This window comes from Dermacentor andersoni, chromosome 1 (assembly GCF_023375885.2).
Source record: "Dermacentor andersoni chromosome 1, qqDerAnde1_hic_scaffold, whole genome shotgun sequence".
NCBI lineage: Eukaryota > Metazoa > Arthropoda > Arachnida > Ixodida > Ixodidae > Dermacentor > Dermacentor andersoni.
In genome coordinates, this window is record NC_092814.1 from 129,701,713 (window position 1) to 129,729,455 (window position 27,743).

A 27,743-nucleotide genomic window follows, 5' to 3' on the forward strand; every position below is an offset into this window, starting at 1 on the left:
TGAAAAATTAAAAGCGTGTGTGTTGCCATAAATTCGGGTGTAGCTGAATTGATTGTTCAGTCCTTGTGACGTCGAGGATGCTTTCTTAAGGGTTGATAAGGTTAGGCCAACTGTGTGGATGAATCTATGAAATAATTATAGAAGGGCAATATCACGGTGAGATAGTTAGTGGTTGCAACGAAAGATCGATTTTTATTTAGGTTACACTTGACTGGTTACTATAATTTTTTGAAATGATATGGCTCGCTCTATTCTGGATGCTCTCCAGGAGTTCGATTAGGTATTTTTGATGAGGATACCATATACAAGAGGGGTACTCAATTTGTGGCCGTACAATAGTTATGTAAGCTAGTTTTCTTAGTGGTGAAGGCGCAGTTCTTAAGTTGCGGCGCAAAAATCCTAATGATCTGGAGGCGTTAACTGAAATGGAGGTGATGTGATTAGTAAATGAAAGATTGTGCGTAAGGAGCACTCCTAAGTACTTATATTATGTGGTGTGGTCAACTATGTTAGAATCCTAATGATAAGAAAAGTGAGAGCTAACCGTTTTTCGAGAAAAGGAAACTACTTTGCACTTCGACACGTTTAGGGACATGAGCCACGTAGCACATCAATCACTGATATGTGCAAGATCATTTTGAAGTGCCGCGTGGTCAGCGGAACAGTTAATCGAACGGTATACAATGCAGTCGTCAGCAAATAATCGTACAGAAGAGGATATATTGTTCGGTAAGTCGTTAGTGTAAATTAAAAAGAGAAGAGGTCCGACTACACTGCCTTGAGGTACACCGTAGGTGACGTCAGACAGGGCAGAGGAAAAGTTAGCAACAACAGTGACCTGTTCGCGATTAGAAAGAAAATTACGAATCCATGATAGGGTTAGTGAGTCAATATTAATTGCAAAGAGCTTTGATATCAGGCGACTATGGGCTACACGATCGAATGCTTTCGAGAAGTCCAAAAAGATGCCGTCAATTTGTTTATTACTGTTCATATTAAAGTGTAAGTCTGACGTGAATTCTAGTAGTTGGGTTTCGCAAAGAAATTCTTTTCGGAAACCATGCTGTTTCGGATAAAAAGAGTTATTATAGTCAAGATGAAAATATATATGGGATGCGATAATGTGTTCTAACATTCTGCAGCAAATGCACGTTAGTGATATGGGACGGTAATTTTCACTAGAACTCTTGTTGCCTTTCTTAAAGACAGGCACTACGTACTTTTTCTATCGTCCAGTCTGTAGGAAGCATACCAGTTGTAAGGGATTGGTTAAATAGGTGTAGCAGAATATTGCTCAATACTAGTATTGTGTTTTTTAGTATTTTAGAATTTATACAATATATGCCAGAGGATGAAGACATCTTAAGGTTATCTATAAGATCGACTACGCCTTTTAAAGTGATAGTGATGGGAGCCATGTACTGGAAATCAAAATTGGGTACAAAAGGTATGTTACAATTATCTTCTCTTCTAAAGACGGATGTGAAAAATGAGTTCAATGCTGTCGGACATTGACTATCAGGAATAGGTGAGTTGTTTTTATCCTGCAATTCAATATTACTGCACTTATTACTAGGGTTAACTATATTCCAGAATTTTCTAGGATTGCTTGTAAGAATTCCTGGTAGGTCTTTTGAGAAATACTTATACTTGGCGACAAATAAAGCTGTGCAGTACTCTTTTAGATAGCTTTTGTATTTATCCCAAGCCAATGTTGTTTGTACGCGCTTCGCGTTTTCATATAGGTGTTTTTTCTTGTTTTTCATTCTGTGAAGAGTTTTAGTAAACCATCGGTTGGAATTATCGTTAGTTATAGTAACAAGAGGAATGTGCTTTTCAGTTAATGCAGACAACTTATCTCTGAATAGAACCCAATTTTCATTGACAGATCTGCTGTAAAGGATGGCTCCAATATATCAATAAAAGAAGTTGTCGAGTTCTAAGTTGATGATACTATAATTACTTTTATTGTAATCTCTAATTTGCGTTGTTGTGAAACCGGTGGACGCGCACAGAATATCAAACGGTCAGACATCTTCATGCTAAGGAAGATCCGAACTTCAGGGCCGATAAATTCTTGCTGGCAACTGAAGAAGCCAGTGTGGAGTCCTTCTGGACACGCTAGTAACGATTTGGAGAACGAAAAAATTGTCCGAAGGTACTAGTCTCGGCATGACCTGTTCCACAGTTTTTCTAACGACGAGGAATATCCGGGCTTTATACACAACAATCACCTTTGTAAACGCAAACTACCCCTCAGCCCTGAAACTGTCCCGCTTTAACACAATCTTATCCTTAATTTCTGAGACGTTTCATGAATCACTTCCATCTATTCGCTGCACTTGAGTCACTAATGTTCGTACGACTGTAGCGCACATCACTACTCGAATCAAGCATGCTGCTTTAACGCCTACTTTTCTTTTGATGCGTTATGTCTACAGCTGTACCGTCTTATCCAACCTTACTTACACGGGGTATTTTTTTTTTCTTTCTTTTCCAACACTCTAGCAGTGAAACGCCTGCGATCATTCGGTTCAAGTATGTACACGTACAATTCGTGTCGAGTGTGAGTTTCCTTGAGTTCCTATTTCAGCCATCCTCATTGCGTGTTGCACAAGAAGCTTTCTTGCATGGCCCCAGTCTCTCCACGGTATTTGGTCCCTTCTGCCCTTCTTGTAACTCGGTCGGTTGCGGCATTCTTCACAATCTTTGCCACTTCATGGGAGCAGACATCCTGCGCATGTGTTTCCTTGACGCGCACAAAAGTATTTGTGGCAGCTGCTGACGTGGCACCGCTGACCCCTGCCTACCTTTCTTCCCTTACCTACCAGCGAGCGAAGTAAAAAAAAAGCTGAGTACTACTTGAGTCGACGTTCACAGTAAGCTACAGCCTAATCGGTCTAATTTTCCAAATATGTTTTACACTGCTCTCACTGCTCTCTCCACATCGCAAAAATCCAGCCGAAATTCGTTATTCACACCTTACTTCAATGATACCTTGGATATCGCATTCGTTTAAACTGATTTTTGTCCAAATGTGGAATAACACTGTCTATTTTATAGCCTAATGATCATTTCTAGACCAAAAGAAAAGCCCCTTTTCTAAGTTAGGAAGTGCCTTCTCTAACAAGTAGAAGGCACAACAAACTTCAAGCACAGGAGGAAATACCTTCCCACACAACTAAAATATTTTAATGTTTCTACTGCCCACATATATTTATGAGTATATTATGGTGTCTGGTAATTGTTGCTCGATTAGAGAACTAAAGCGAGTAAGGCTACATTTGCTGTCAGCTGAAAGTGGGTTGCGAAGGGAATGTCTAGGGAGATTATGGTCAAGATTACAGAAAAGCAAAATACCACAAATCAGGCCATCAGGCCATGGAAAAGGCTGAACAATTAACACGTGGAAAAGCGGATACGCGCCATGCTATTCAGAGCAGGTCGCTATCGTATTTGCTTTTCTTGTGCTCTATCGTACCCACGTCGCTATCGCAAAGTGCAGACAAGCAAGCATAGTATCAGTCCACGCTGCGCGCCGGGTGAGTGAAACATACAAATAGACAGTAGGTACGTACCTAAGCCCTTGTCCTTGCTTATTCATTCCTTGCTTATTCATTCCGAGATAGTTCCCTGCATCCTTTTCATAGAGATAGCCATGATTTACAAGTTACTTATCGTGAGCTCATTTAGGCGAATGTAGTGGAAATTGCTTCGCTCTGTGTACTAGAAATCGTCCAGCAGTCCTTCATTCTTCTTTTTTTCAGCACTGCGTAGTAATTAACAGAACATCGCACAAGGAAGCTTTTGGAGCACTCATGTTTCTTGTGTGTTTTTTTAGGGCATACCAAGTTTTAATCTTTTCTGCCATTTATTCCTTTCATTTTGCTTCCTCTTAACATACTGGAAGGAAAGTTTTAGTTACTGGAGTAGATAGGCTACATCGCAGAGTGGTCACGTTACTAGGAGGAAGCCCGCTATAAGCTTCGCTCTTCGCAGACACTTAAGGTAAACGGAGCTTACAGGTGCACGGAACCTAATGGTGAAAAAGAGACGTTGACGTACACCTGAAAGTGTGCGGGGGTTTAGCGCAACACAGTAAAAGAAAAAAACGCTGAAACTGTGTCTTTGGATGTTCGTTATCGCGTGCCTCCTTCCCACATGAGACTTCTAATCTGATACTCAGTTGACATGGCATATCATGCGCATGTACTTCTCTATCAAAACCGTAATTTCCCTTGCCTTGAAGATAGTCTACCTCGCGTCTGCAGGCTTCCCACGTTTCCTTCCCCTTAAAGATAGAATGATTACAGATACGCACAAGTATTTGAAAGATTCAAATGGGGGCTGGAAACTTATCCAAGATTAATCATGATGCGGTAAGCTGTCACCACCGGACATCGATGTCGTAGCTCCTACGGTCTTCACTGTTTACTAAGCAATATTTTTCAAGCTGCTTTCGTAATTTTTTCATCGCATGGTACTAAGGCGGACTCTGACGTCTGAACAGCTTACAAAAAAAAAATTTAGGTTAGCTTCGGGTTTCAATGCGTTAGGTTCGGAAAATATCGGAAAAGTAAGGCAGCAGATGAGCCTCACTTCAAACAACCTGTGTAAGTCTCTGGCCGTCGTCTGATCATTTTCTTTATTTTTAAAGACTTGTCATTAAAGCAATTTATACGAACAGCTAATAAATGAAATAGAGTACAACTCAGCAAAGCGAACTTTCATCTGGGGAACTCAAAATTTTTTTGTGAGTCTGCGCTTTTCAACAATTTTCACCCTGGAACTTTGTAAGAATTGTCTGAAGCACACCAAACACTTTCAGTTTGTTCATCGTATACTTGTAGAAATATAACATGTGGAGTTGAATATATAGGAAGAGATCCTTTGGTGAGAACACTCCAATGGGACCTGTTGTTATAATCTACATAACAGAAATATAAAACAGAACCGATTGCGAAACATGAAAGTGCATCTGTCGCTTTGTGGTATTTGAACGCAACATGCAAGAATTGGAATTGAAAAAAAAAACAGAATAAATGCATAAAACAGTATTATTTACCATTCGGCAGTGAAAAAACAACAGTTGGGGTATTTTTATACGAAACCAAGCGTGTACAATTATAAAACTCTATCGCAAGGAGAGGCCTTCGTCCTGCAGTGGACATCAAAGATGATGATGATGATGATGATGATGATGATGATGATGATGATGATGGTGGTGGTGGTGGTGGTGGTGGTGGTGGTGGTGGTGACTTGCTATATGATATCAATTAGAGGTACACTTGACAGATCACTAAAAATACACGACTTAATGGTCCTACGCAGAGAGGATGGGGGAGGGGGAGAGAGGATAACATGATTTGTCAGATGTATAACGAGAAAAGAACATAATTTTAAAAATGGAACACATTACTCTCATGCAAAAGATAATAAAAAAATCAAATAAAGGATAACTCGAAGACTACTATATGACACGGGATCATCTGTGTCTACGCATGTTATAATGGCAATAACACATTCATTTCTTTCAATGTAGGATACAATGAGTTACAAGGAGATACAGTGATCATATCGAGAAGCAAAAAAAAATAGCATGAAGGGAACTGATGGAAATTAACTTTTCAATATTCAACGAACTGATTCTTTAAAAGATAATAATGAGGGCGAGTTTTTAGCCGCCAAGGGCAGAGGGCTCCATATCTTTATGGCAGCGAAAATAAGATTTCTGTCCGTAATTAGCGCGTGGTTTTGGCAGTAAAATGCCGTTTTGTAAGGAGAAACGTGTAAGATTTATTCTCGATACGATTTTTTTTATAATAAAGCGAAGGCTGACGTGATACCGTGCGGTGAGAAATAATACTTAGGTTGTAAGAAATTAGTTATGCAAGAGGTAGGATATTTAGTAGATGAAAGAGTGGATCCGTGTTAGCATTATAAAGGCTTTATGTTATTATACAGAGGGCATGTTTTTGAACGTGCTTCATTGGACTAAAATATGTATGATACGTGAGACCCCACGATTCGGTGCAATAGATAAAGGGAGTTTAAATGAAGGCATTATAGAGAGTAACTAATGTAAAAAAAGGGAGCCAACGTATTGTCAGACTTTGTGAAGAACATGAATGCCGTATGCTTATTTCTTCTTTATTTGATTAATATGTGCTTTAAAACTTAAACTTTCAAGTTCGACACCAAGAAATGTGCCCTGGTCGGAGAAGAAAGTTGCATGATTATTGGCAGATACTGGAAGTATGTTACAACGCTTTTTTGACCAAGAGCTGAAGATTAGAAGCTTTGTTTTTGAGGGGTTGATTAATAGCCTGTTTTTACGACACCATGTAATAACCTTTCGGAGATCGCTGTTGAGCTGCAGGGCTTCAGTGGACTCATGTGAGGTGAAAATGGTGGTGTCCTCCACCTAAAGTAATGTTTCTGTCTCTGGTGACAAGCAGTCTGGTCATCAGATTGCTTGCCAAAAAGTATTTTAAGTGAAAGTGATTAAATCAAGAAGTGCTGCACTTTTTTACTTTATTGTAAAGTCTAATATGATTAACCCGAATTTGTTTCCTCATCCGTACCTTTCTGCGTGTCTATCAATATTAACTACTAAGCATATCATTTTCCCTTCCATGGCTCGTTGCATGGTCCTTCCTTCAGCGAGGTTGATTATCAGCTTATATGTTTCAGCCCCATTGGTTTATACTACAAAAATACAGTGTTCACATACTTAGCTACTTTACCTTTTAGGGAGCCGGGTAAGCTGTCTTCATGTCCTGTAGTTTCTGTCAAATGCGTTACAACCCACAGGTCAGCAAACTCAATCATGAGCCTACTCACTCGGACCGACCCGTAAGGGCGAGTGTGCCCGGCTGAATAGACTTTTGGTGAGTCTGAGCCGGAGTGCGTCTGGCTAAGGACATTTTGGCGAGCGTAGTTTTAATAGTAGCGAGCCCGGCTGAGTAGAATTTCGGTGAGTCCGAGTGACCACGGCTGAGTGGAATTTCGTTAAGTCTGAGTAGAAGTGAGCCAAGCTGAGTAGAATTTCGATGAGTCTGAGCCCGAGTGGGCACGGATAAGCAGGATTTTGGTGAGTATAGTCGTAGCATGAGCGAGCCCGTCCGAGTAAAATTTTGGTGAGCCTGAGTACGAGTGAGAGGGACCCGGTTGAGTAGAATTTTCGTAAATCTGAGTCGAAGTGATCCTGGATAAGCAAATTTTGGTGAGTCTGAGTCCGATTGAGCCCGGCTAAGTAGAATTTTGGTGAGGGTGAGTACTAGTGAGCCCTAAGCAAAAATATATTTTGTGAGTTAGTTTCAGTGAGTTTCGTTTTTTTCGGTGGCCAGTGGTTCAATTTAGTATCATTGAGCAAATTTCACTTTCATGACCAAAGTCCACCGTTTGCAAACTAACCGCAATCAATCGACATACGCTTCCACTTTTCACTAAATTTATAGTGTCAACAACGCATTGACATTACTAACCTCACAATGTCGGATTTGCGCAATTGGTTTGCATTGGTAGAATGAGAACACTTTGTCATTACTTTGTTACATTACTAAAGAAACTTGACCGATATGAAATGTTCTTTAATGCGTTCTGTTTGTTTCATTGTAAAGTTGTGTGTCTGCTTTTCTAATGCTCATAATGATGCTGTATGACTATTGTATGCATTGATTCCTTATATTTAATACATTGCATCAATTTTCGTACCCTACATACATCGGTGTATCTACATATATATATATATGCTCGTGCGTGCGTGCGTGCGTGCGTGTGTGTGTGCGTGTGCGTGCGTGCGTGTGTGCGTGTGTGCGTGCATGCGTGCATGCGTGCGTGTGTGTGTGTGTGTGTGTGTGTGTGCGTGTGTGTGCGTGTGCGTGTGCGTGTGCGTGTGCGTGTGCGTGTGTGTGTGTGTGTGTGTGTGTGTGTGTGTGTGTGATAGGATTCGAGGTGCATGTGCAACTACCAGATTCATTTTTTTTTAATTTTCTTTGAAAGCCTGTTCTGTTTGACTCCGAAATACGTCTACTTGCTGTATGCCTTGTGCATACATTCCAAATATCTACCCATTATGTCCGGGCCTTCATCCATTCTTACTGGAATAACCTTTATTGAATACCAGCAGCACATATTTATTGTTGCAACACAGGCATATCTTAAGTAGTTGCTTAAAACTGCTGTCGTTGTTACAAGATGCGGGAGTTACGATTGTCATACGCTGTACTCAAATATCACACTTCTCGCGTTCTTTCTGTTCTTGCTCTTGCCATCTGTCGGCGATTGGAGAGACTCAGCGAGGCCACGGTCAGAGCCCGGTCCGACCATGGGCGCGCGCAATCCTACACGATTGATGTATGAAATGACAAGAATATGCACCAGCGTAATATCCGCCGCACACGTTGCTAAATTGTTTAGTGCGCTAATATCAAAGCACCAAACTTACGTCCCCGCGATCTAATGCCATTGAACTTCTTCGCTTAACATTAAGCTGCCACTTTGCTGGCACATCGGCAGTGATCGTACAATTTCTTCTTATCATACGAAGGAAAAGATGTTGAGAAAGACATTACTTGTTAAGTAAAAAATGTATAGCGTCATATGACTATTACCGACTAAACGGACGTTGAATATTCGAGATATTAAATGTCAATTCAACACTTACTTTTCTCGATTTGTTGATTTGAGAATTTGATATTATATTTCATCGAATTATTCGGCTATGTAGGATGACCAATCATACGAAATTATATACTGTTATTGGAATGTGCCTGTCTGGAGAAGCGGTAATGAATGTGGTGGCTGTTGATGAATGCTGCGTCATCACCTATTATTCGTCAATTATGTGCCTGGACACAACAGCCACGGTAGAGTAAAGCAGTACTGCGTTAATAATTATGCTTGGGCTGTTTTTTTTTCCTCCGTATATTTATGTATTAAAACCGGTTCTACCGCAAGTTAACAGCCATAAAACTGGTTAGCGCACGCGAGAAGGGGGGGGGGGGGGGGTTAGTTTGTTTTTATCTACACACTGACAGCTCATGCAGCTCATGCGACGCTCTCAGAGCCCTTTCAAGTCGCAGAATTATTCCTGAGCTAGATCAGGCCCATTTGGGCTCTTTGCACTGTAATTCGGAAATCTTGACAAATCGCACCGCAATGGAACAATGGCATACCTTTCAATGGTGACGTGATCACCTGGCTAGCAATGAAACTCACTGACAGCGAAATAGCGACCTTTTATGGCTCTGCATGATGAAGCATGCATCGCCTATTAGTGACCGCTTCATGCTGTCATCAGCCATTCAAGGTAACAGCATGTTCAAGAACTGCACATAGTGAAATAAATGGTGACATGGCATGCCGAGCTGTAGTCCAGAGTTGCTCGTGCTGCAAATCCTTGAGATGACTCTCATCACAGCATAGGCAACGTGGCGGCCCTGGCGTATTTTGGGATGTGCAATCACTTTTCGGCGCATAAAGTTAGCAAAAGCATAGCCTTCGAGATGGGTTTCTGTTATCAGCAGCGACCGTCGCTGAGGCGTGAATTTGGGACATCACCTATTCATTAAAGTGCGTCCGAATTAAGAAATTAGTCCTGAAGTGCAGGAAGTAAACGAACTAAATAGACAAAAAGGATACAGGTGAGCGTGGGTGAAGGAACGGATTAAGAAGCCGCGAATGCGTCTGCAGTTGGGAAACAATGGGCTCAATATGGCAGCGTCCATACTGTGTTGACGTTGCAGACGGCGTTTTGAGCTGCGATTGCTTTCTGTGGTACATTTCTGGTGTGCAGCTGCGCTACTATTGGCACTCCGGACTAATGAAGTACGGTTTTAGTAACCTCTTCTTCATCGTATTCTTGCAACTTCAGCGGGATATTTTTCTGCGGCCTCAGCTACAACGCTTCTCTGGTGCGGCCACGTAACGAACATTGGACGACGACGGGTTTGCCCAGTCCTCTGTGTTCTCAGCTTGCTTTACTGGGTCGGTAACGTATTTAAATGACCATTAAAGATGGCAGAGAAGAACCTTATGGCAAAAGCCACAAAAGCAGCTTCGTACAACATCATTCTGCAGTTGACTCTGCGTGTTTTAACGTTCGTGCTGAATGCATACATCTTGCGACACATCACCAAAGACCTGTTGGGGGTTATCAATGTGCGGTTGATGCTTCTGTACACAACTGTGCAATTCCTGAGCAGGGAGCCTTTCCGTCGATCCTGTTTGAGTGATACGGACAACCAAAACTGGCCTGCCATCATCAATGTAACCTGGCTGTGCCTTCCCGTTTGTATCTTTATTGGTGGCATTATGAGCTTTGTATGGTTGTTCGTTCTGGAGCGACCTGAACCCTTGGTGGCGAGTGGCTACACGCTGGGCGTATACTGTGTGGTCATTTCTGTTGTTATCGAAGTGCTTGCTGAACCTCTATACGTTATAAGTCAAGCGTTCCATTACATAAAGTTCAAAATATTTTTTGTGGGGAGTGGCATTACCTTACGGTGCATCATAATGGCAGTACTCGTTGCCTTCGACCCGCGGAATGCTATTTGGGCTTACAGCGTTGCACAACTAATATCATCTGCCTATTATACTGTTGTTCTTTATGCTTACTTCACGTTTGAATCAAGGCGATTGCGCCACGGCGGTGAAGATAAATCAAAAGACTCCAGCCGCAAATGTAATGAACATGCACTACCTTTCACCAGTGCATTTGATATTATTCCTTTCATTGGCAGTAATGGTACACAGCTTGACCGAAACATCACAAAACTTACTTGGAGTTTTATGAAGCAAACAGTGTTCAAGCAGCTCTTGACTGAAGGTGAACGTTATATCATGACTATTTTCAGCATTCTGTCTTTTGCTGAGCAGGGTGTGTATGACATTGTCAACAACCTTGGATCCCTAACAGCCCGTCTTGTCTTTCAGCCAATTGAAGAAAGCAGCTATGTGTTCTTTGCTCAGGTAGTACAGCGTGATGTGCCACCCAGCCAGCAAAACGTGGACAGTGTCATGTTAAGTGTATTAACATTGAAACAGCTTCTGAAGTTGCTGGCTCACATTGGACTCATCATTTTCACTTTTGGTCAAGCCTACTCTAGTCTTATTCTACATTTGTATGGGGGCAGTGCACTGAGTGACAGTCTAGCACCTCTGCTACTCAGGTGGCACTGTGCATACATTGTATTAATTGCTATCAATGGAATCACTGAGTGCTTTGTGTTTGCTGCTATGAGTAAGGAACAGCTGGACCAGCATAACCGCAGGCTCGCCCTTTTTTCTGTGCTGTTCCTATTTATTGCGTACCTTCTGACCACCTTGTTTGGTGCTATTGGATTCATTCTGGCCAACTGTTTTAACATGACTGCACGTGTTGGTTACAGTACATTCTATATAAACGCATACTATGCCAAAACTCAATACCGTCCATTGCATGGTATTCTTCCTAGTGCACGTGTGCTTGGTACTGCTGTTTTTAGTTATCTTGTGACCACAATTTCAGAAGCAATGTTCTGCTGTCATGCTGGATTCATTTACCTTTTGTTGCATGCTGCTGTTGGTGCACTGTGCTTGTTTGTGTTCTTGGCTGTCATCTATATAGAGGAGAAAGAACTAGTAGCATTCCTCAAAACATGTTGGCATGACAGAAGCTTTGGAAAAAAATCTGAAAAGGTGCAGTAGCAGCAGTGTTGTTTTCCTATTGATAGTTATGTTTTCTTGGTAAACCATGTGCTTAAAAGTGGAAGCATGAAGTGCATATGTTTAATTAAAGGAGTGCTGCTTTTAGGAAGCATTTTACTCAATTTGTTAGTTTTAAGAGGGCTGCAATTTGTAGAGATTCCTTCTGCTCGATTCTATGCCACTGTTATCATCCACTGCTTACAAACAGCTCATCCCATTGATAATGCAGGCGGAGCGTCGCTCTGACTACTGATGAAGCATGAAAAGGAATAGCATCGGAAAAGGCATCACTACAATGTTGTAGCCCAGCATACTGAATCAATTTTGTACTGTGCATACAGTAAGATTTCTAATTCTTTCATCTGATTGTATTTCTTTGTGTCACTGTTTTATGTGTTATCACTGCAATGTCGGAATGTTGCTTCTACAGTCATTTTGTACTACCAGAAAATTGGCTGCCTCAAACAAGCAATCAACTACCCCTTCATCCCAGGAGCAGTTCTGGAGTACAGACTTCAAAAATGTGGAATTTAAGAAGTCCATGACCTCCTTAAACTGCAGCCACTAATTGCATGCAAACGTTTGTGCTTTTTTTTTTTTAAATAAGAGCATGAAAAAAGTCATAGTTTTGCCAGTGCTGCCAATTTAGTAGATGAAATTATGGTGTATGTAAATGCAATGTATACTAGTAAGTGTGAAATGGTGTGATCAATATCTGGGCACTAAAATATCCCATTTGCTAGCATTACAGACTGGCAATAGCTTTGCACTCAAAGATTGTTTTCTAAACAGCTTGTGCTCCACTTTATTGAGTCATTCAGGCCTGGACACTATTGCTTGTCTGGTTGTAGTCATCATCATTGTCTTCCTTAATACTAGTACTGAATTCAGGGCCAATGTAACACAACATTTCATTTTACTTGATCGTATTCCTTTCTTATCATCCACTGTTATCAACCAGCCTATGCTGGTGATAATGTTGGTGGAGCGGCACTTGGACCATTTGCAAAGCATGAGAAGAAAAAGAATTCGAATATAATCACCATATCTCAGCCCTGGTTTCTATCGCCTGACCTCCCACCCTATCTATTTTTTCGTTGCCATAGGGATATGCTTTAGCCACACCAAAGACCTGCATGTCTGAGTCTGGCCTTTCATTCATTTTCACTTTGGAGTAGTTATTTAACCACTCTACTTTTTTGTTCCATGGTGTTCCTCTGCATTTTTCCAAAAGATGGTTTTAGCACACATATGTGACACATATTTTTGAGTGGTTAGTGACATTATTCACAACATCCACACATTTTATGCACTTACTAACATGCTCTGCCTCACCATAATTGCTGAGAGCACTTGCTGGCATCAGATGACTCAAGTAGCTCAGTGAACAGGGCACTGGTTTGAGAAGAAAGAGGCCACTGGTTTAACTCTGCCAAAGTTTTTCTTATGCTATATATTTTATACTCCGCGACGATTTGTTTCTAAGTAAAACTTCTAGAGCATGCTGCAAAAACTCTACTGAAACCTGGTTCATGGCACTTATGTTAACCCTTTCACTGCCCCTCCCAGGATAACTCAGGCACCCACCCTCGAACAACCCTTGCCACTCCCAAGTATACTCGTTTGTATTTTTACTGCACTCCCTCTCTCTCCAAAAGCAACTCATGCAAAAGAGAACATTGCGTACATATTGTGCCATTTATAGAAAGTTTATATAAACACACAAAAAACTTTTTAAGTGAAATTTCTGACTGCAGAGACCTGATCAGGCATCGTTGTTCGGAGCACATGTTCGGTTGCGCTGCATGTTATTGGCCTAGGCCACACCCACTTCGTCAGCTGCTGGAAGTCGGCATGGTCTAGGCCAATCTCATTCGGAGCAACCAAACGCATGCTCCAAACAACGATTCCCGATCGTGCCGTGCCCCTGCTGGACCAAATGTCTCAGGGCTATGTCACTGTCTCGACAGAACAGCGACAAACCAGTGTGGCAGATCTGTCCACACTTTGACATTTCTTTTGCTGTAAAATATAGTCTATACATTTGCCTTTGTGTTGACATGAAATTTGGTTTTGATCACATATTTCATGCCTACTTAAATGCACCCACCAAAGGAAAACATTAAATCAGTTTAGACTGATAAAGTATTTTTCAAAACTCATTTTGTTTATTTCATGGTAAGAAGTTGGTCATTACAAGAAGATATGAATGTCAAAATTTCATTTTTGTACATTGCACTGTTTTGTACAGTGCGTAAATGGTTTTAGGGAAAAACAATAGAGATAAAGTGCTGTACAGTGCGCTTTCTCCTCTGTACTATTTTTTCCTTAAGCAATCCACGCAATGCACAAAACACTGCCATAAACTATTAACTTGCCCAAGCTTCCACCCTTGCATGCTTCATTTTTAAATTTTACACTGGAATGCCAATGCCAGTACTTCAGTCAGGGATTTGAAACTATTTTTTCGTATTTGGGCCACTATGGCTTAGTAAAAGTTCTTCAAACTTGCTAACTCGAGTCTTTGGCTTCTTTAGCATTCAATGTAGTCCACCTTTACCCATAACAAGTTAACTGGGCCTGAGCAGAAACCGTCAAAATCCATGGTGTCATGGCAAGCTGGTGCAAGAACTTCAAGACTACACTACCACCCATCTTTTGTTTTTACACCTTCTCCAGCTTACCAAGCCTTTTGTCATGGTAAAAGTGGCTTTGTTGGTGTTCACTAAGATAAGTTACTAATGCAGCTCAATTAACCTTTGTCTTTAGTGTCCCCTTCAATTTGTTACATGATGAAATTTTGCATTTATACTCTTCAGTGTCATCGTCATCATCAGTCTGTTTTATGCCCACTGCAGGACGAAGGCCTCTCCCTGTTATCTTCACTTACCCCTGTCCTACGCCAACCGATTCCAATTAGCGCCTGTGAATTCCCTAATTTCATCGCTCCACCTAGTCTTCTGCCGTCGTCAACTGCGTTTCCCTTCTCTTAGTACCCATTCTGTAACCGTAATGGTCCAACGGTTACCTAACCGGCGCATTACATGACCTGCCCAGCTCCATTTTTTTCTCTTGATGTCAATTAGAATATCATCTATACCCGTTTGCTCACTGATCCGAACCGCTCTCTTTCTGTCTTTTAATGTTATGCCTAGCAATCTTCGTTCCATCGCTCTTTCCGCAGTCCTTAACTTGTTCTCAAGCTTCTTTGTCAGTCTCCATGTCTCTGCCCCATATGTCAGCACTGGTGAAATGTACTGATTATACACCTTCCTTTTCAATGATAATGGTAAGCTTCCAGTCAGGAGCTGACAATGTTTGCTGTATGCGATCCAATCCATTTTTATTCATCGATGAATTTCTGTCTCACGATCAGGGTTCCCTGCGATTAGTTGACCTAGGTAAACGTACTCCTTCACAGACTCTAGAGGCTGACTGGCGATCCCAAATTCTTGTTCCCTTGCCAGGTTATTCATCATTATCTTTGTCTTCTGCATATTAATCTTCAGCCCCACTCTTACACTCTCTCTGTTAAGGTCCTCAATCATTTGTTGTAACTCGTCTGCAGTGTTGCTGAATAGAACAGTGTCATCGGTAAACTGAAGGTTGCCGAGATATTCGCCATCGATCCTTACTCCTAAGACTTCCAAGTTTAATTGCTTGAATACTTCTTTCAAGCACGCAGTGAATAGCATTGAAGAGATTGTGTCTCCCTGTCTGACCCCTTTCTTTATAGCTACCTTCCTGCTTTTCTTGTGTAGAATTAAGGTAGCTATGGAACCTTTGTAGATATTTTCCAAGGTATATACGTAAGCATTCTGTACTCCTTGATTACATAATGCCGCCATAACTGCTGGTATCTCTGCTGAATCAAATGCCTTTTCGTAATCTATGAAAGCCACATAGAGAGGCTTATTGTAGTCTGCGGATTTCTCAATAATCTGATTAATGACATGGATGTGATCCATTCTAGAGTATCCGTTCCTGAAGCCAGCCTGTTCCCTTGGTTGACTAAAGTCCAGTGTTGCCCTTATTCTATTGGACATTATTTTGGTAAATATTTTATATAATACTGGGAGTAAGCTAATGGGCCTATAGTTTTTCAATTCCTTAACGCCTCCCTTTTTGTGGATTGGTATAACGTTTGCATTCTTACAGTTTTCTGGAACCCTTGCAGTCAATAGACACTTCCTATAAAGAGCCACCAGTTTTCCAAGCATTATGTATCCATATCTTTGTTTAAATTGACTGTTATTCCATCTTCTCCTGGCTCTCTTCCTTGTTTCATGTCTTGCAAGGCCCTTTTGACCTCATCGCTAGTTATAGGAGGAGTTTCTGTATCCTGTTCATTACTGTTTCTAATGGAGGTATCCTGACTCCTCTGGGTATTGTACAGGTCAGTATAGAATTCTTCTGCTTCTTTTACTATGTCTTCTAGATTGCTGATGATATTACCCTGCTTATATTTCAGTGCATACATCTTGGTTTGACCTATGCCAAGTTTCTTTCCCACTGATTTCAGGCTGTGTCCATTTTTTATGGCTTCTTCAGTCTTTCTCATGTTATAGTTCAGAATATCGCTTATTTTCACCTTCTTGATCAGTTTTGACAGTTCTGCGAATCCTATCTTATCTCTTGAGTTGGACACTATCATTCTTTGTCATTTCTTTATTGGGTCCTTTGTTACTTGGGAGAGCTTGCCTACTGGTTGCCTTGGTGCCTTGCCTCCCACTTCATTTGCTGCCTCTGAAGCCAGCCTAGTTACAGTTTCATTCATTAGCTCTATGTCATCATCATCTCTCTGTTCTAAGGCTGCATATTTGTTTGCAAGTACCAGCCTGAATTTGTATGCTTTTACCCTTACTGCCTCTAGGTTGACCTGTTTCTTCTTGACCAATTTTACTCTTTCTCTCTTCAAATTGAGGTGAATCCTAGCCCTCACTAACCTATGATCGCTGCACTTTACCCTACCTATCACTTCTACATCCTGCACTATGCTGGGATCAGCAGAAAGTATGAAGTCAATTTCATTTCTTGTTTCACTATTAGGGCTTTTCCAGGTCTGCTTTCTGTTGCTACGCTTCCTGAAAAAGCTGTTCATTATTCTCAGCCCATTGCTTTCGGCGAATTCTACCAGCATCTCTCCTCTAGCGTTTCTAAAATCGACGCCGTAGTTGCCAATTGCTTTCTCACCAGCCTGCTTTATCCCCACTTTTGCATTGAAGTCAGCCATTACTACAGTATACTGAGTTTGCACTTTTCTCATCACTAATTCAACAAATTCATAAAACTGATCTACTTCGTCGTCATAACTGGATGTTGGAGCATAGGATTGTACTACCTTTAATCTATACCTCTTAATACGTTTGATTACGACTGCAGCTACCCTTTCATTAATGCTGTAGAATTCGTCAATGTTACTCGCTATGTCCTTATAGATTAGGAATCCTACCCCGTATCTAGGAGACCTCTATAGCAGAGGACATGTCTGTTATTCAGCATTGTATAATCCTTACCAGTTCTTCTAATCTCACTAAGGCCAATGATATCCCAAATAATGTCTGATAGTTCCTCAAAGAATCCTGCTAAGCTAGCCTCACTTTAGAGGGTTTGGGTGTTAAACGTTGCAAGGGTCAGTTTCCATTGGCGGCCTGTCTGGACCCAGAGATTCTTAGCACCCTCTGCTGCGTTACAGGTCTGACCGCCGCCTTGGTCAGGTGCTCCGCAGCTGCTGGGGACTGAGGGCCATTGGGTAATTGAGTGAGTCATTTGGGGACAGAGTGGTCAAATACTGCACCAGGGAGGCCAATTCCTGTTTTGGTGAGGGAGTTTCTTGTTGAAGCAGGGCTAAAGGAAGAGAAAAAGTGATGAGAAGGTTTGCAGTAGCACGCAAACAATAAGAAATAAATAATGTAACGTAAAAAAAAAAAGTCGTGGTTTGCATTTAGTTATTTCTGCTACATTTGCACTTATATTAGTTTTCACAGGGTTTCGTTTGTACTCCTGTAGACCACGAGCATGTATTTGGAGCTGTGAATGGTCGTCGGTACGCCTGCAGGGTTTGCCTAGCCGAGTTCATGGCTGTCTGCACACATGCGATTCCAGAACTACGAGGCCAGAACCGTTTGGAAATCGTTCTATATTGAGTTACCCATCGCGATCAGGAAAACACATCTATCGCTGATAAATGAAAGAAGTTTTTAGGCATGTAGGGCCCTCTGGGCTGTACTTGTTGGCGATAAGGTAGCCTTGCTGCCTATGGGATTATCTGACTGAGCTATGTCGAATGCTCGGTTGCCATAGTCGGAAGTTCGAATGCCTCTATAAGTCTTTTTTTTTTTGACGAGGCTGAGCTTGAAATTCACCTCCTGCAGTGCACAACATCTGCAGGCTTGGAGTTACCGAGAGCAACTGGGGCTATACTCTTCAGTGTATGCAGACTGCAAATATGGATGGGTGTCTAGAATATTTATCATGCATATCAGCACAGCAAGGAATGAACTTACCTTGCAGAAGGAGTCTGAAATACTACTGTTCTACAGTATCTACAGTAAACTCCCATTAAGATGAACTTGAAGGAACTGTGAAATCTGTTCACCTTACCAGAAGCTTGTCTTAATATAATTGGTCCAAAAAAAAAATGCACCATCCCTTCACAGTGGGATCGTAGATGGCACTGGAGTGGGCATGGAAGTGGCCAGTCTTCCAGCATGTCTCGAGTTTTGAAATTCTATGTTCTTCAGCTTCTTCTATCCCTGGTCACCTTCACGTGCCTGCTGCCAGTTCACATCCACTGCTTGCCAACTATGGAGGCGCACACCGTGCGTGATCCTGGTATCATCAACATATTGTCTAAGGCTGATGCCAACACTTGGACCGTTGCTGACCTGCCCGTCATCAGCTACAGCAGCGGCCTCCACACCTGCCTAACCTTTAAATTGCCGATGCTTCGTCTGTCCTTTCAGTGGGGATGGGGGCGGCCATTCAGCCAACATGTCTCTCAAGTTTTGAAATTCTATGCTCTGCAGAATCTTCTATCCCTGATCACCTTCACATGCCTGCTGCTGGCCCGCATCCACTGCTTGCCAACTGTGAAAGCACATGCCATGATGGTTCCTGGTATCACCAACATATTGTCTAAGGCTGATGTCAACATTGGACCATTGCTGACCTGCCCGTCATCTTGACGTCATCAGCTACAGAAGCACCCCTCTGCACCCGCCTGACCTTTAAATTGCAGGGGCTTCGTCCGTCCTTTCAGTGGGCATGGAGCGGCCATCCTGCCAAAATGTCTCAAGTTTTGAAATTCTATGCTCCACAGGTGCGTAACCAGTCTACTCCTTAAGCTAAGCGATCTGACAATTGTTTTTTATTGCTGCTTCCATGCCCAAGTGTTCCTTTTTTACTCTGTCGAAATGTGTTGGTGTCACGTTCTTGTTGCTTTAGTCATCTGACATCGAAACAAACCCTGGCCCTTGATCTAATCCTACGGTGCCAATTGATAATGCAGGTACACCCGAGCAAGTGGTAGAATTGTTTCAGATGTTAAAAGACATTAAAAAGCAGAACACTGAGCTTTCACAAGGTCAGACATACCTGAAGTCTGATGTTAGTGTTATTAAGTCTAGCCACGAAGCCATTCAATCCAAACTAAACAAACAGTTTCGAATGCCTTGATTTGCTAGAAAACCAGGCAAAGCTGCTCGAAGAAGTTATGAGTGACTTGACCGATGTCTGCAGGCACCTTCAAAGTGACATTAAAATTAAAAGCACCGCAAATAGTTATACACATGAAGTCAAATCTAGCTTCACTTGCACAAGTTCAGATGTGATTTATATGCTTGAATGTTCTTTCTGTAAGAAACAATATATCGGTGAAACAGGACAATCAATGAACTTCAGATTAAGCGGACATCGCGCGGACACAGCTAAAGAGCTTCCCAAAGCCGTCGTCGAGCATTCAACCAACCAGGTCATAACTTTGATGAACTTAAACTCTACATCTTACAGTCAAATTTCCGTTCTGAACGAGAAAGAAAATACAGAGAATCATACCTTATCCATAAGTTCAAGACATTGCAACCAATAGGCATAAGCGTTTCAAAGGGAGCTTTAGAATGTATTCGCTATGCTAAACTTCAAGCTATAGGCAACAACACTTAGTTTGATTTCTTGGCGTATCCCCCCCCATTTTTTTTCCGCTTTCCTTTCCTTTCTTTTTTTTTTTTTGTCAGCCGGCGTGTCAGATGCCCTTGACACGCCGGCTAACGCACGTGTGTTGACAGACCCGGGTGGGGGCCTGGCTTTGACCTTGTACACAGTGTTTCTTTACTCTCAATTCGACACGCTAACACAATTTTCCTTGTTTCCGCGTCCTTCCGCCTCACACCCTCTCCCCTTTAGAAGAACCCCACCTATATATACTGTGGCGAGGAAAGCATATGTCGCCTTGAAGAAGACAAGTCCACTTGTCGAAACGTTGGCTCCTGCATTCACCTTGTTCACGTTTTGCTCATCGTCTTGAATTTCCATCTCCCGCATTCCCCGTCTTTTGACCAATGTCTGTGGTTCTACTGATCACCTGAAACTGCGGCTCATTTGAACGATTATTAAGACCACTCAAGACGTAACAATTTGATTTTCCACAGCATTCCTGATAACCACAAATACTGGCAACAAACCAAGCAAAACACTATTGCGGCAATTTATTTCGTCCTGGGGATGGCTTGCCTTCCAGTGCCGTTGAATGTGCCCATTGCCTGGGACTTCCACAAATTCAAAATTTCGCCCAGTTATCATGAAAATCAAAGATTTAAAAAAAAGAGAGAGGGTGCTCACAATTTAAACTGAAACCACTAAACATTTCTGTGTCAGGATTTTTGCAATGTGATTCAGCAACTAAGAAAAAAAGTTTCTTGATTTTGCCCAAAGCACAACCAGAGCCATTCTTATTTCAGCTAAAGTACAAGAAGCTCCTTATGAGCAGCAAATGCTTCATGTTTTACTCAGCATCAGATAGCGTCAAAGAAATCGAGCAGCTTTTCGGCTCAGTACGTGCACTTAGCAAATGTAGCTACACATGCAAAAATACGCAATTGCTAAATGCACCTGTATAGGATCGCACGAGGGGACCTTGTGCCTCTCCGTCATTCACATACATGAATGTATTTCTTGGTAATGCATGCAGTGTACTGAACAAACGCGATGTATTCGACTCTTTAATCGATTCTTGTGAAGCAGATGTTATTGCCCTAACCGAAACTTGGTTACACCCTAATATCGACCATCACAAAGGTTTTAAAGATGCGTCATGTTTCACAGTTCATCATTGTGATCGAGCTACACACGTTGGGGCATTGTACTCAGCCTCTAAAAAGCCTTTAACGTCTCGCCTTAGTCATATTGATTCCCAGCTTGAACCTGTCTGGGCATGTATCGAATCAAGCCATCGTAGGTTCATTTTTGGTGCATGCTACTACCCACCTTCCTATTCTTCTGAGTTTATTAATGAACTACATGATGTCCTTAGCCTTATTAGTACCCAATTTCCAAATGCTCCTGATTTTCTTATGGGTGATGTTAATTTTTCCAACATATCGTAATCTTCTGTGCCTCCCACTTCTAATTCACCCTCAGCTGAAACTGGTATTTTTTTTAACCTTTGTTCATTGTTCTAGCTAACACAGTTTGTCTCACATTTGACCTGAATTTCGGGAGAGACCACTAATCTTTTAGCTTTAGTACTGACATCATGTTCCGAACTGGTGCCTGATATTTTGTGCATGCCAGGCCTAAGTGATCATTTATCATTAGAATTCAGCATTAATATTTCTATTTCAAAGCCTTGTGCACTCACAAAAATAATCTTAAACTCCAATAAGGCTAATTTCGCTGCCATCAACCGTGAGTTGTCCCGTTTTCTTGATCTCCTCGACAACTTCGGTGGACGCTCTGTTAATGACAACTGGCAATTATTTAAAAGTAACGTGCATGAACTAACAAGCAAATATGTCCCCCTGTGCAACATCTCTTATAATATAAAAGCCCCCTGTACAATGCAAATTTAAAACAACTTGCTGATAGAAAGGAACATGCATTTAGCACCGCCAAGTATTCCACATCAGAAGCCCATTGGAGTGTCTACCACAGTGCCAATTGCATTTATGTAGAGGCTTCAAAGGCAGCGAAAATTAACATTTTAAAAGTGACGCTACCCTCCACGTTGACAAGTGATCCATAAAACTTTTGGTGCATAATTCTTCTGCTTATGACACTATCAGCCTTGTTCATTCTACTGGGAACCTTATACTGGACGATGACTGTCCATCCATTCTTCACAACACAATTTCTAATAACTTTGTTACTATACTTCTAATCCCCCCATTCAAATGTTCCCATCACCCGTGTGCCTTGCTATGGACCCAATAATCATTGAACCTGGCAATACTAAAGTAATCGACTCTGTTAGGATATCTGCTAGCCCTGGTGCGGACTGCATTAGTGCTAAGTTTTTAAGAAGTGCCGCTGTGTACTCATCCCTGATTCTTTCAAAAAATTTTCAGCAGTCACTCGACAGTCGTTGTGTTCTTACAGGTTGGAAGATCAGGCAGGTGATTCCACTCCACAAGTCGAGTAACAAGCATTCACCTATCAATTACCACCCCATCTTGCTAATTAGCATCCCCTGTAAAATGTTCGAACATATACTGTCATCACAATTGACTAAGTTTTTTCACTCCATCTCGATCTTTTCACCAGCACATCACAGTTTTTGTCAATCATATTCTCGGGAAACTCCCAACTTCTTTCCTTCACTCATAAATTTCACCTAATTTTACACCATTCTTTGATTGCAGACTGCATTTTTCTCGATTACTCGAAAGACTTTGATCAAGTGTGTTATAATCTACTTCTTTTCAAGCTAAGCAAATTAAATATAGATGCTCATCTCATTACTTGGTTAGAGTGCTACGTTACTAATCGCATTCAGTTTGTTGCATGCAATGGCACAAGGTCTTCCAGCAAGCCCGTTCATTCTGGAGTACCACAGGGGTCCTTTAAAGGTCCTTTGCTGTTCTTAATATATATTAATGACCTCCCAAATTGTTCTTCTTCTAATATTTGCCTATTTGCTGACGATTCTATTATAGTTAGTGAAATTAACAACAATAACGACAATACTGCTTTACGAAGCAATCTAGATGCTGTGATCTAGATGCTGTATGTAATTGGTCTAACACGTGGCTCATGGGGCTGAATCCTAATAAGTGCGAAGCGCTCCTCTTAACTTGAACAGCCACTACCTCTCCCTGCTATTTTCTCAATAACCTGTTTCTTCTTACCGTTATCTTGGTGTTCACATTACCTCAGAACTTACTGGACATTACACATCACCAGTGTTGTTAACGATGCTAACCACATGTTAGGTTGCCTTTGCCGTAACTTCTCTTCTGCCCCTTCTCTCAAATTGTTCCTCTACAAAACTGTTGGCAGAAGTAAACTTGAATATGTGGCCTCCGTATGGGATCCATTTACTAGTAAACTTTTAACGTAATTGAACTTGTTGAGAACAACGCTGCCAGATTTATCGCTAACTATAACCACACAGCAAGTGTCACGTTTATAAAAAATGCCCTTGAACTGCCCTCACTTGCATCCCGCCGCGAAATCTTCAGGCTTTCCTTATTTCACAAAATCTATTACCATATTCCACAGCTTCGATTTGAGCCGCTGCGGCCACATTTTGATGGAGGCGAAATGCAAAAACGCCCATGTCCCGTGCTTTGGGGGCATTTTATAGGTCCCCAGGTGGTCGAAATTTCTGGAGTCCCCTACTACGGCATGCTTCATAATCATATCATGGTTTTGGCATGTAAAACCCCAGAATTTAATGTTTTTTTTATCTCCGATTTGATCTACTTTCCCCAACCGCTTTTATTTATTCACACTTTGACCATAGTAATAAAATCAGTATCAACACGCCACACTAAAACTTTCTGTTCATTTATCCCACGGACTTCGGAGAACTGGAACCACCTTCCCGGATCGATCGCCTGCATACAAGACATTGTTCGTTTTCATGAATCATTAGCTAACATTGTATAACCAGGAATTTTCATGTACAACCAAGAACTTCATGCAAGAAATCATTAGTTGTGACTATTAGCTAATATTGTATAACTATGAATTTCAATTCTTTTTCTCAATCCTAGCACTCCTCTCTGTAATTCCCTTGTGCCTTGAAGGTATCACTAAGTGAAATGAAAAAGCAATAAACGAAACAACATTAAAACCAAAAGGCAGGTAAAAAGAGGCATTTACCGTGGAGGTGCAGAGAAAAGTAATTACTATAACACAGGAGCTGTGGCCGAGCTGCTTCCAAGTGCCCTCTAACAGCCTCAAGGGGAAACAAGAAATTGGATTACGCACGCATGCATGCAGGCTGGTGATCATAGAAGTTTAATCGCAATGCCCTGTAGCATCCTTGAGGCTGCTAGAGGGCAGTGGGAGGCCCTTTTGACCACAGCTCCCATGTTCCGATTACTTTTTTCGGCACCTGTGCCTGCATGATACAAAATATTGCTTTATGCACTCTTGTTTAAGCTGTTAAGTAATTGTTGCTTGTCAGTGCTCTGCAAACCTGTGCGCTGTCACAAATACTGACATTTCACCTAGCTTGCTCAAAAATTCTTTCTTACCTCTATGTTAAAGATCCACCGAACTATTCAGCTGCATCATGTGCGAATACTGCCAGTTCTTGTGGCTCCTGGGCAGTGTCCTCACTATCATCATCAGCCTGCAAGGGCACCTCGAAGATTTCCTCAAATATTCTTTCTGTGGTGTCGGCCCTGCAAGTTTCAATGTCATTATTGATGCTGGTGTAATTGTTTACATTCACAAAAAGACCATTTGCTTCTTGTGTAGCTAGCAGAGCTGCCTCCTACAAGTCTACGGATACAAACCACTTGCTGAGCTATGTAGCAGGTATCAGTAGCAGCTGCAGTGGTTTGACTTAACCAAATTTGTGGGTCTTGTTAAAAAGCTTTTATTTTTCTTCTTTTTCTCCATTTGATCTGTGGAAAACAAACCAGATTTCACGCAATGTTCCTCATAGCTGAAAACTTGCCTTAAGCAGGTTTGTCTTAACAATATTCTATCTGGCATCTTAATAATTTTGTGCAGTAATTAAGGAGAAAAGCAAGTTTATGCATGATAATTATTTTTAGAGACATCATGAAAAGTGTGGACAAAATAATTTCTGCCATTGTGTATTCATAAAGGATAGAAGCTACATTAAAAAGCCCTCACCAGGCTGCATAGAACATTTCAGTTATGCACTGGAAGTTGCTACATGCCCTCTAGGGAGCGTTCTACCATACAGATTTTGCAAACTGGTTGATTAATAGCCAAGATAGAAATATTTCAGTGCCACAAACCCATGATTTCAGGAGGCGAGCTTCACTGCCAACACAGACATGCTCTCCACTTGCCCCGTTTAGCCTCCGCAAGCGAAATTCCTTCCCTGTGTTCTCCCTTACCAGAGCTGGAAGATCGTGGCACAGATATGTCACACACTCCGCCTTCTGTTTTTCCCCCTCACTTTTCTGCTGCACGGCACACTTCAGTGGATGGTCCCGCACACGAGCTGTTGCATTTGTCTCGTTTTGCACAACGCACCATTTGGCGTGCTTTACATGAGAACGCCTGACTACCAATATAAGTAAATGCTACACCAACACTGAGGCAGACACAAGCAGGTAATGGAGCATGATCGCACGCTGGAACACGATACAATATGGCACGATTTCATTGTCTGCATGCGTGACTGAACGACAAGGGAACAAACAGACAAAACGGAAGTACATCTCTCTTGCTACGGTGCGAAGTAAACCAAAAATATGTAGACATTCAGTTTGTATTTTTTGTTATTTCTCTAGACTTTAATTGGTCTATTGAAACAACAGATAAGGCAAATGATAGATGTTGCCTTGAATAATTTTCGGAAGTTATGTGTCACCATGAGCAACGTCGCAGCACATGCTGTAAGTAGGCCCACTTGCGCATATACGTCACCTAGCCAGCTGAGAGCACGGCACCCGTGAGGAGAAGGGCAGACGGCATTTGGTTTGAAATATAAGCTCTTTCCACGGTGCCTAGTGATGTAATACTTGGCAGACACAATCGTTAGCACGCATTGTGTGCACTGTGCTTGTCGGCTCAAAATGGCCAGACCTGGTGAGGGTCCCTTTAAAGTGAATGGCAGTTTTTGAGTGAACAAGTAAAACTATTATCGTTGCACTGACCTCATTAATTCTGTATATTTTATTAAAGTATGAGATTCCAATGTGCATTTTGTCTTATCTGACTGTGGTTGTGAGCAGTAGCCAGTTCATGTATACTTGTTGAAGAAAAGCTGGCTGATGCATGCCATGTTTAACACAGAGCAGCATATTTGCAAGCTATTACCTTAAACACAACTTGCAATGGTATTCAAAAGCACTACCATTTAATCTATGGCTTCAAGTGGTTAAAGAAACACTAGAGATGATTTTACACTTATTTTCATCATCGTCATCATCAGCCTATTCTATGTCCACTGCAGGAAGAAGGCCTCTCCCTGCGATCTCCAATTTACCCTGTCCTGCGCCAACCGATTCCAACTAGTGCACGCAAATTTCCTAATTTCATCGCACCACCTAGTCTTCTGCCATCCTCTACTGTGCTCCCCTTCTCTTGGTACCCATTCTGTAACCCTCATGGTCCAACTGTTATCTTACCTGCGCATTACATCACCCGTCCAGTGCCTTTTTTTTCTCTTAATGTCAATTAGAATATCGGCTATACCCATTTGCTCACTGATCCAAACCGCTCTCTTTCTGTCTCTTAATGTTATGCCTAGCAATCTTCATTCCATCGCTCTTTGCGAGGTCTCTGCCCCATATGTCAGCACCGGTAAAATGCACTGATTGTACACCTTCCTTTTCAATGATAATGGTAAGCTTCCAGTCAGGAGCTGACAATATCTGCCGTATGCGATTCAATCCATTTTTATCCATCGATGAATTTCCGTCTCATGATCAGGGTTCCCAGTGATTAGTTGACCTAGGTAAACGTACTCCTTCACAGACTCTAGAGGCTGACTGGCGATCCCAAATTCTTGTTCCCTTGCCAGGTTATTCATCATTATCTTTGTCTTCTGCATATTAATCTTCAGCCCCACTCTTACACTCTCTCTGTTAAGGTCCTCAATCATTTGTTGTAACTCGTCTGCAGTGTTGCTGAATGGAACAGTGTCATCGGTAAACTGAAGGTTGCCGAGATATTCGCCGTTGATCCTTTTTCCCTTATTTCCCTTATTTGTCTTGTGTTTTTATCATATGACATTGGAGTAGATACTTTTGTATATTGTTTGCTGAAAGAACTGTATCTTTTGCCCTTTCTCTAATATGTATGTTGCCATCTCCTACTATTTTTGTGCAATTCTCTAATGTTGATATAAAAAGTTGTGCATACATTTCTGTATGGTCTAATATTCATGTATGTATATTATGTTTTGTTATATACCCCTAATATATACTCTTCTAGTCCTTCTGTGATGCCCCCCTTACCCAATGCTTCATAGGAGGCCTGTAAGGAAATCTTAAATAAATAAGAGGCCAGCATCAGAGGTGGAGTGTTGTTTCTGCATGCTAAGGAAGATGAGAGTTCAAAAACTAGTTTATTCTGGCATGTATGAATGCAGGCTCCCATGAAGCATCCCTCTGCCCTAACGCTCGTTGCATGGCTTTGAATGCACTTCCCAGCACGAAGTCAAATCACCAGTCTGGGTCCGGATGATACTTGAGAGGACTGTTATGGCACTTTGTTTATTCTTGCATTTGCTTTAAATCCTCATGTATGCCAATATGACATAAGTGTGTATTTTATAAAGATGTATGAAATATAAATGCATTAACTTTGAGTACAGTCAATAAAAGTATGAAGCTATAAACCAACCAACCAGATTACGTGTTATTGACTTTTGATTCACAGAATTTCATGCCAGCACTGAT

The 27,743-nt window shown here is 41.6% G+C and overlaps 1 protein-coding gene across 1 annotated transcript; it reads left to right on the plus strand.

The window, feature by feature from the left end:
- The first annotated feature begins 9,716 nt into the window (after positions 1–9,716).
- Positions 9,717–27,693, plus strand: LOC126544144 (man(5)GlcNAc(2)-PP-dolichol translocation protein RFT1). Its single transcript, XM_055062029.1, has one exon. The coding sequence runs from the start codon at positions 10,021–10,023 to the stop codon at positions 11,689–11,691; it is 1,671 nt and encodes a 556-aa protein (XP_054918004.1). The 5' UTR covers positions 9,717–10,020; the 3' UTR covers positions 11,692–27,693.
- Positions 27,694–27,743: the final 50 nt, after the last annotated feature.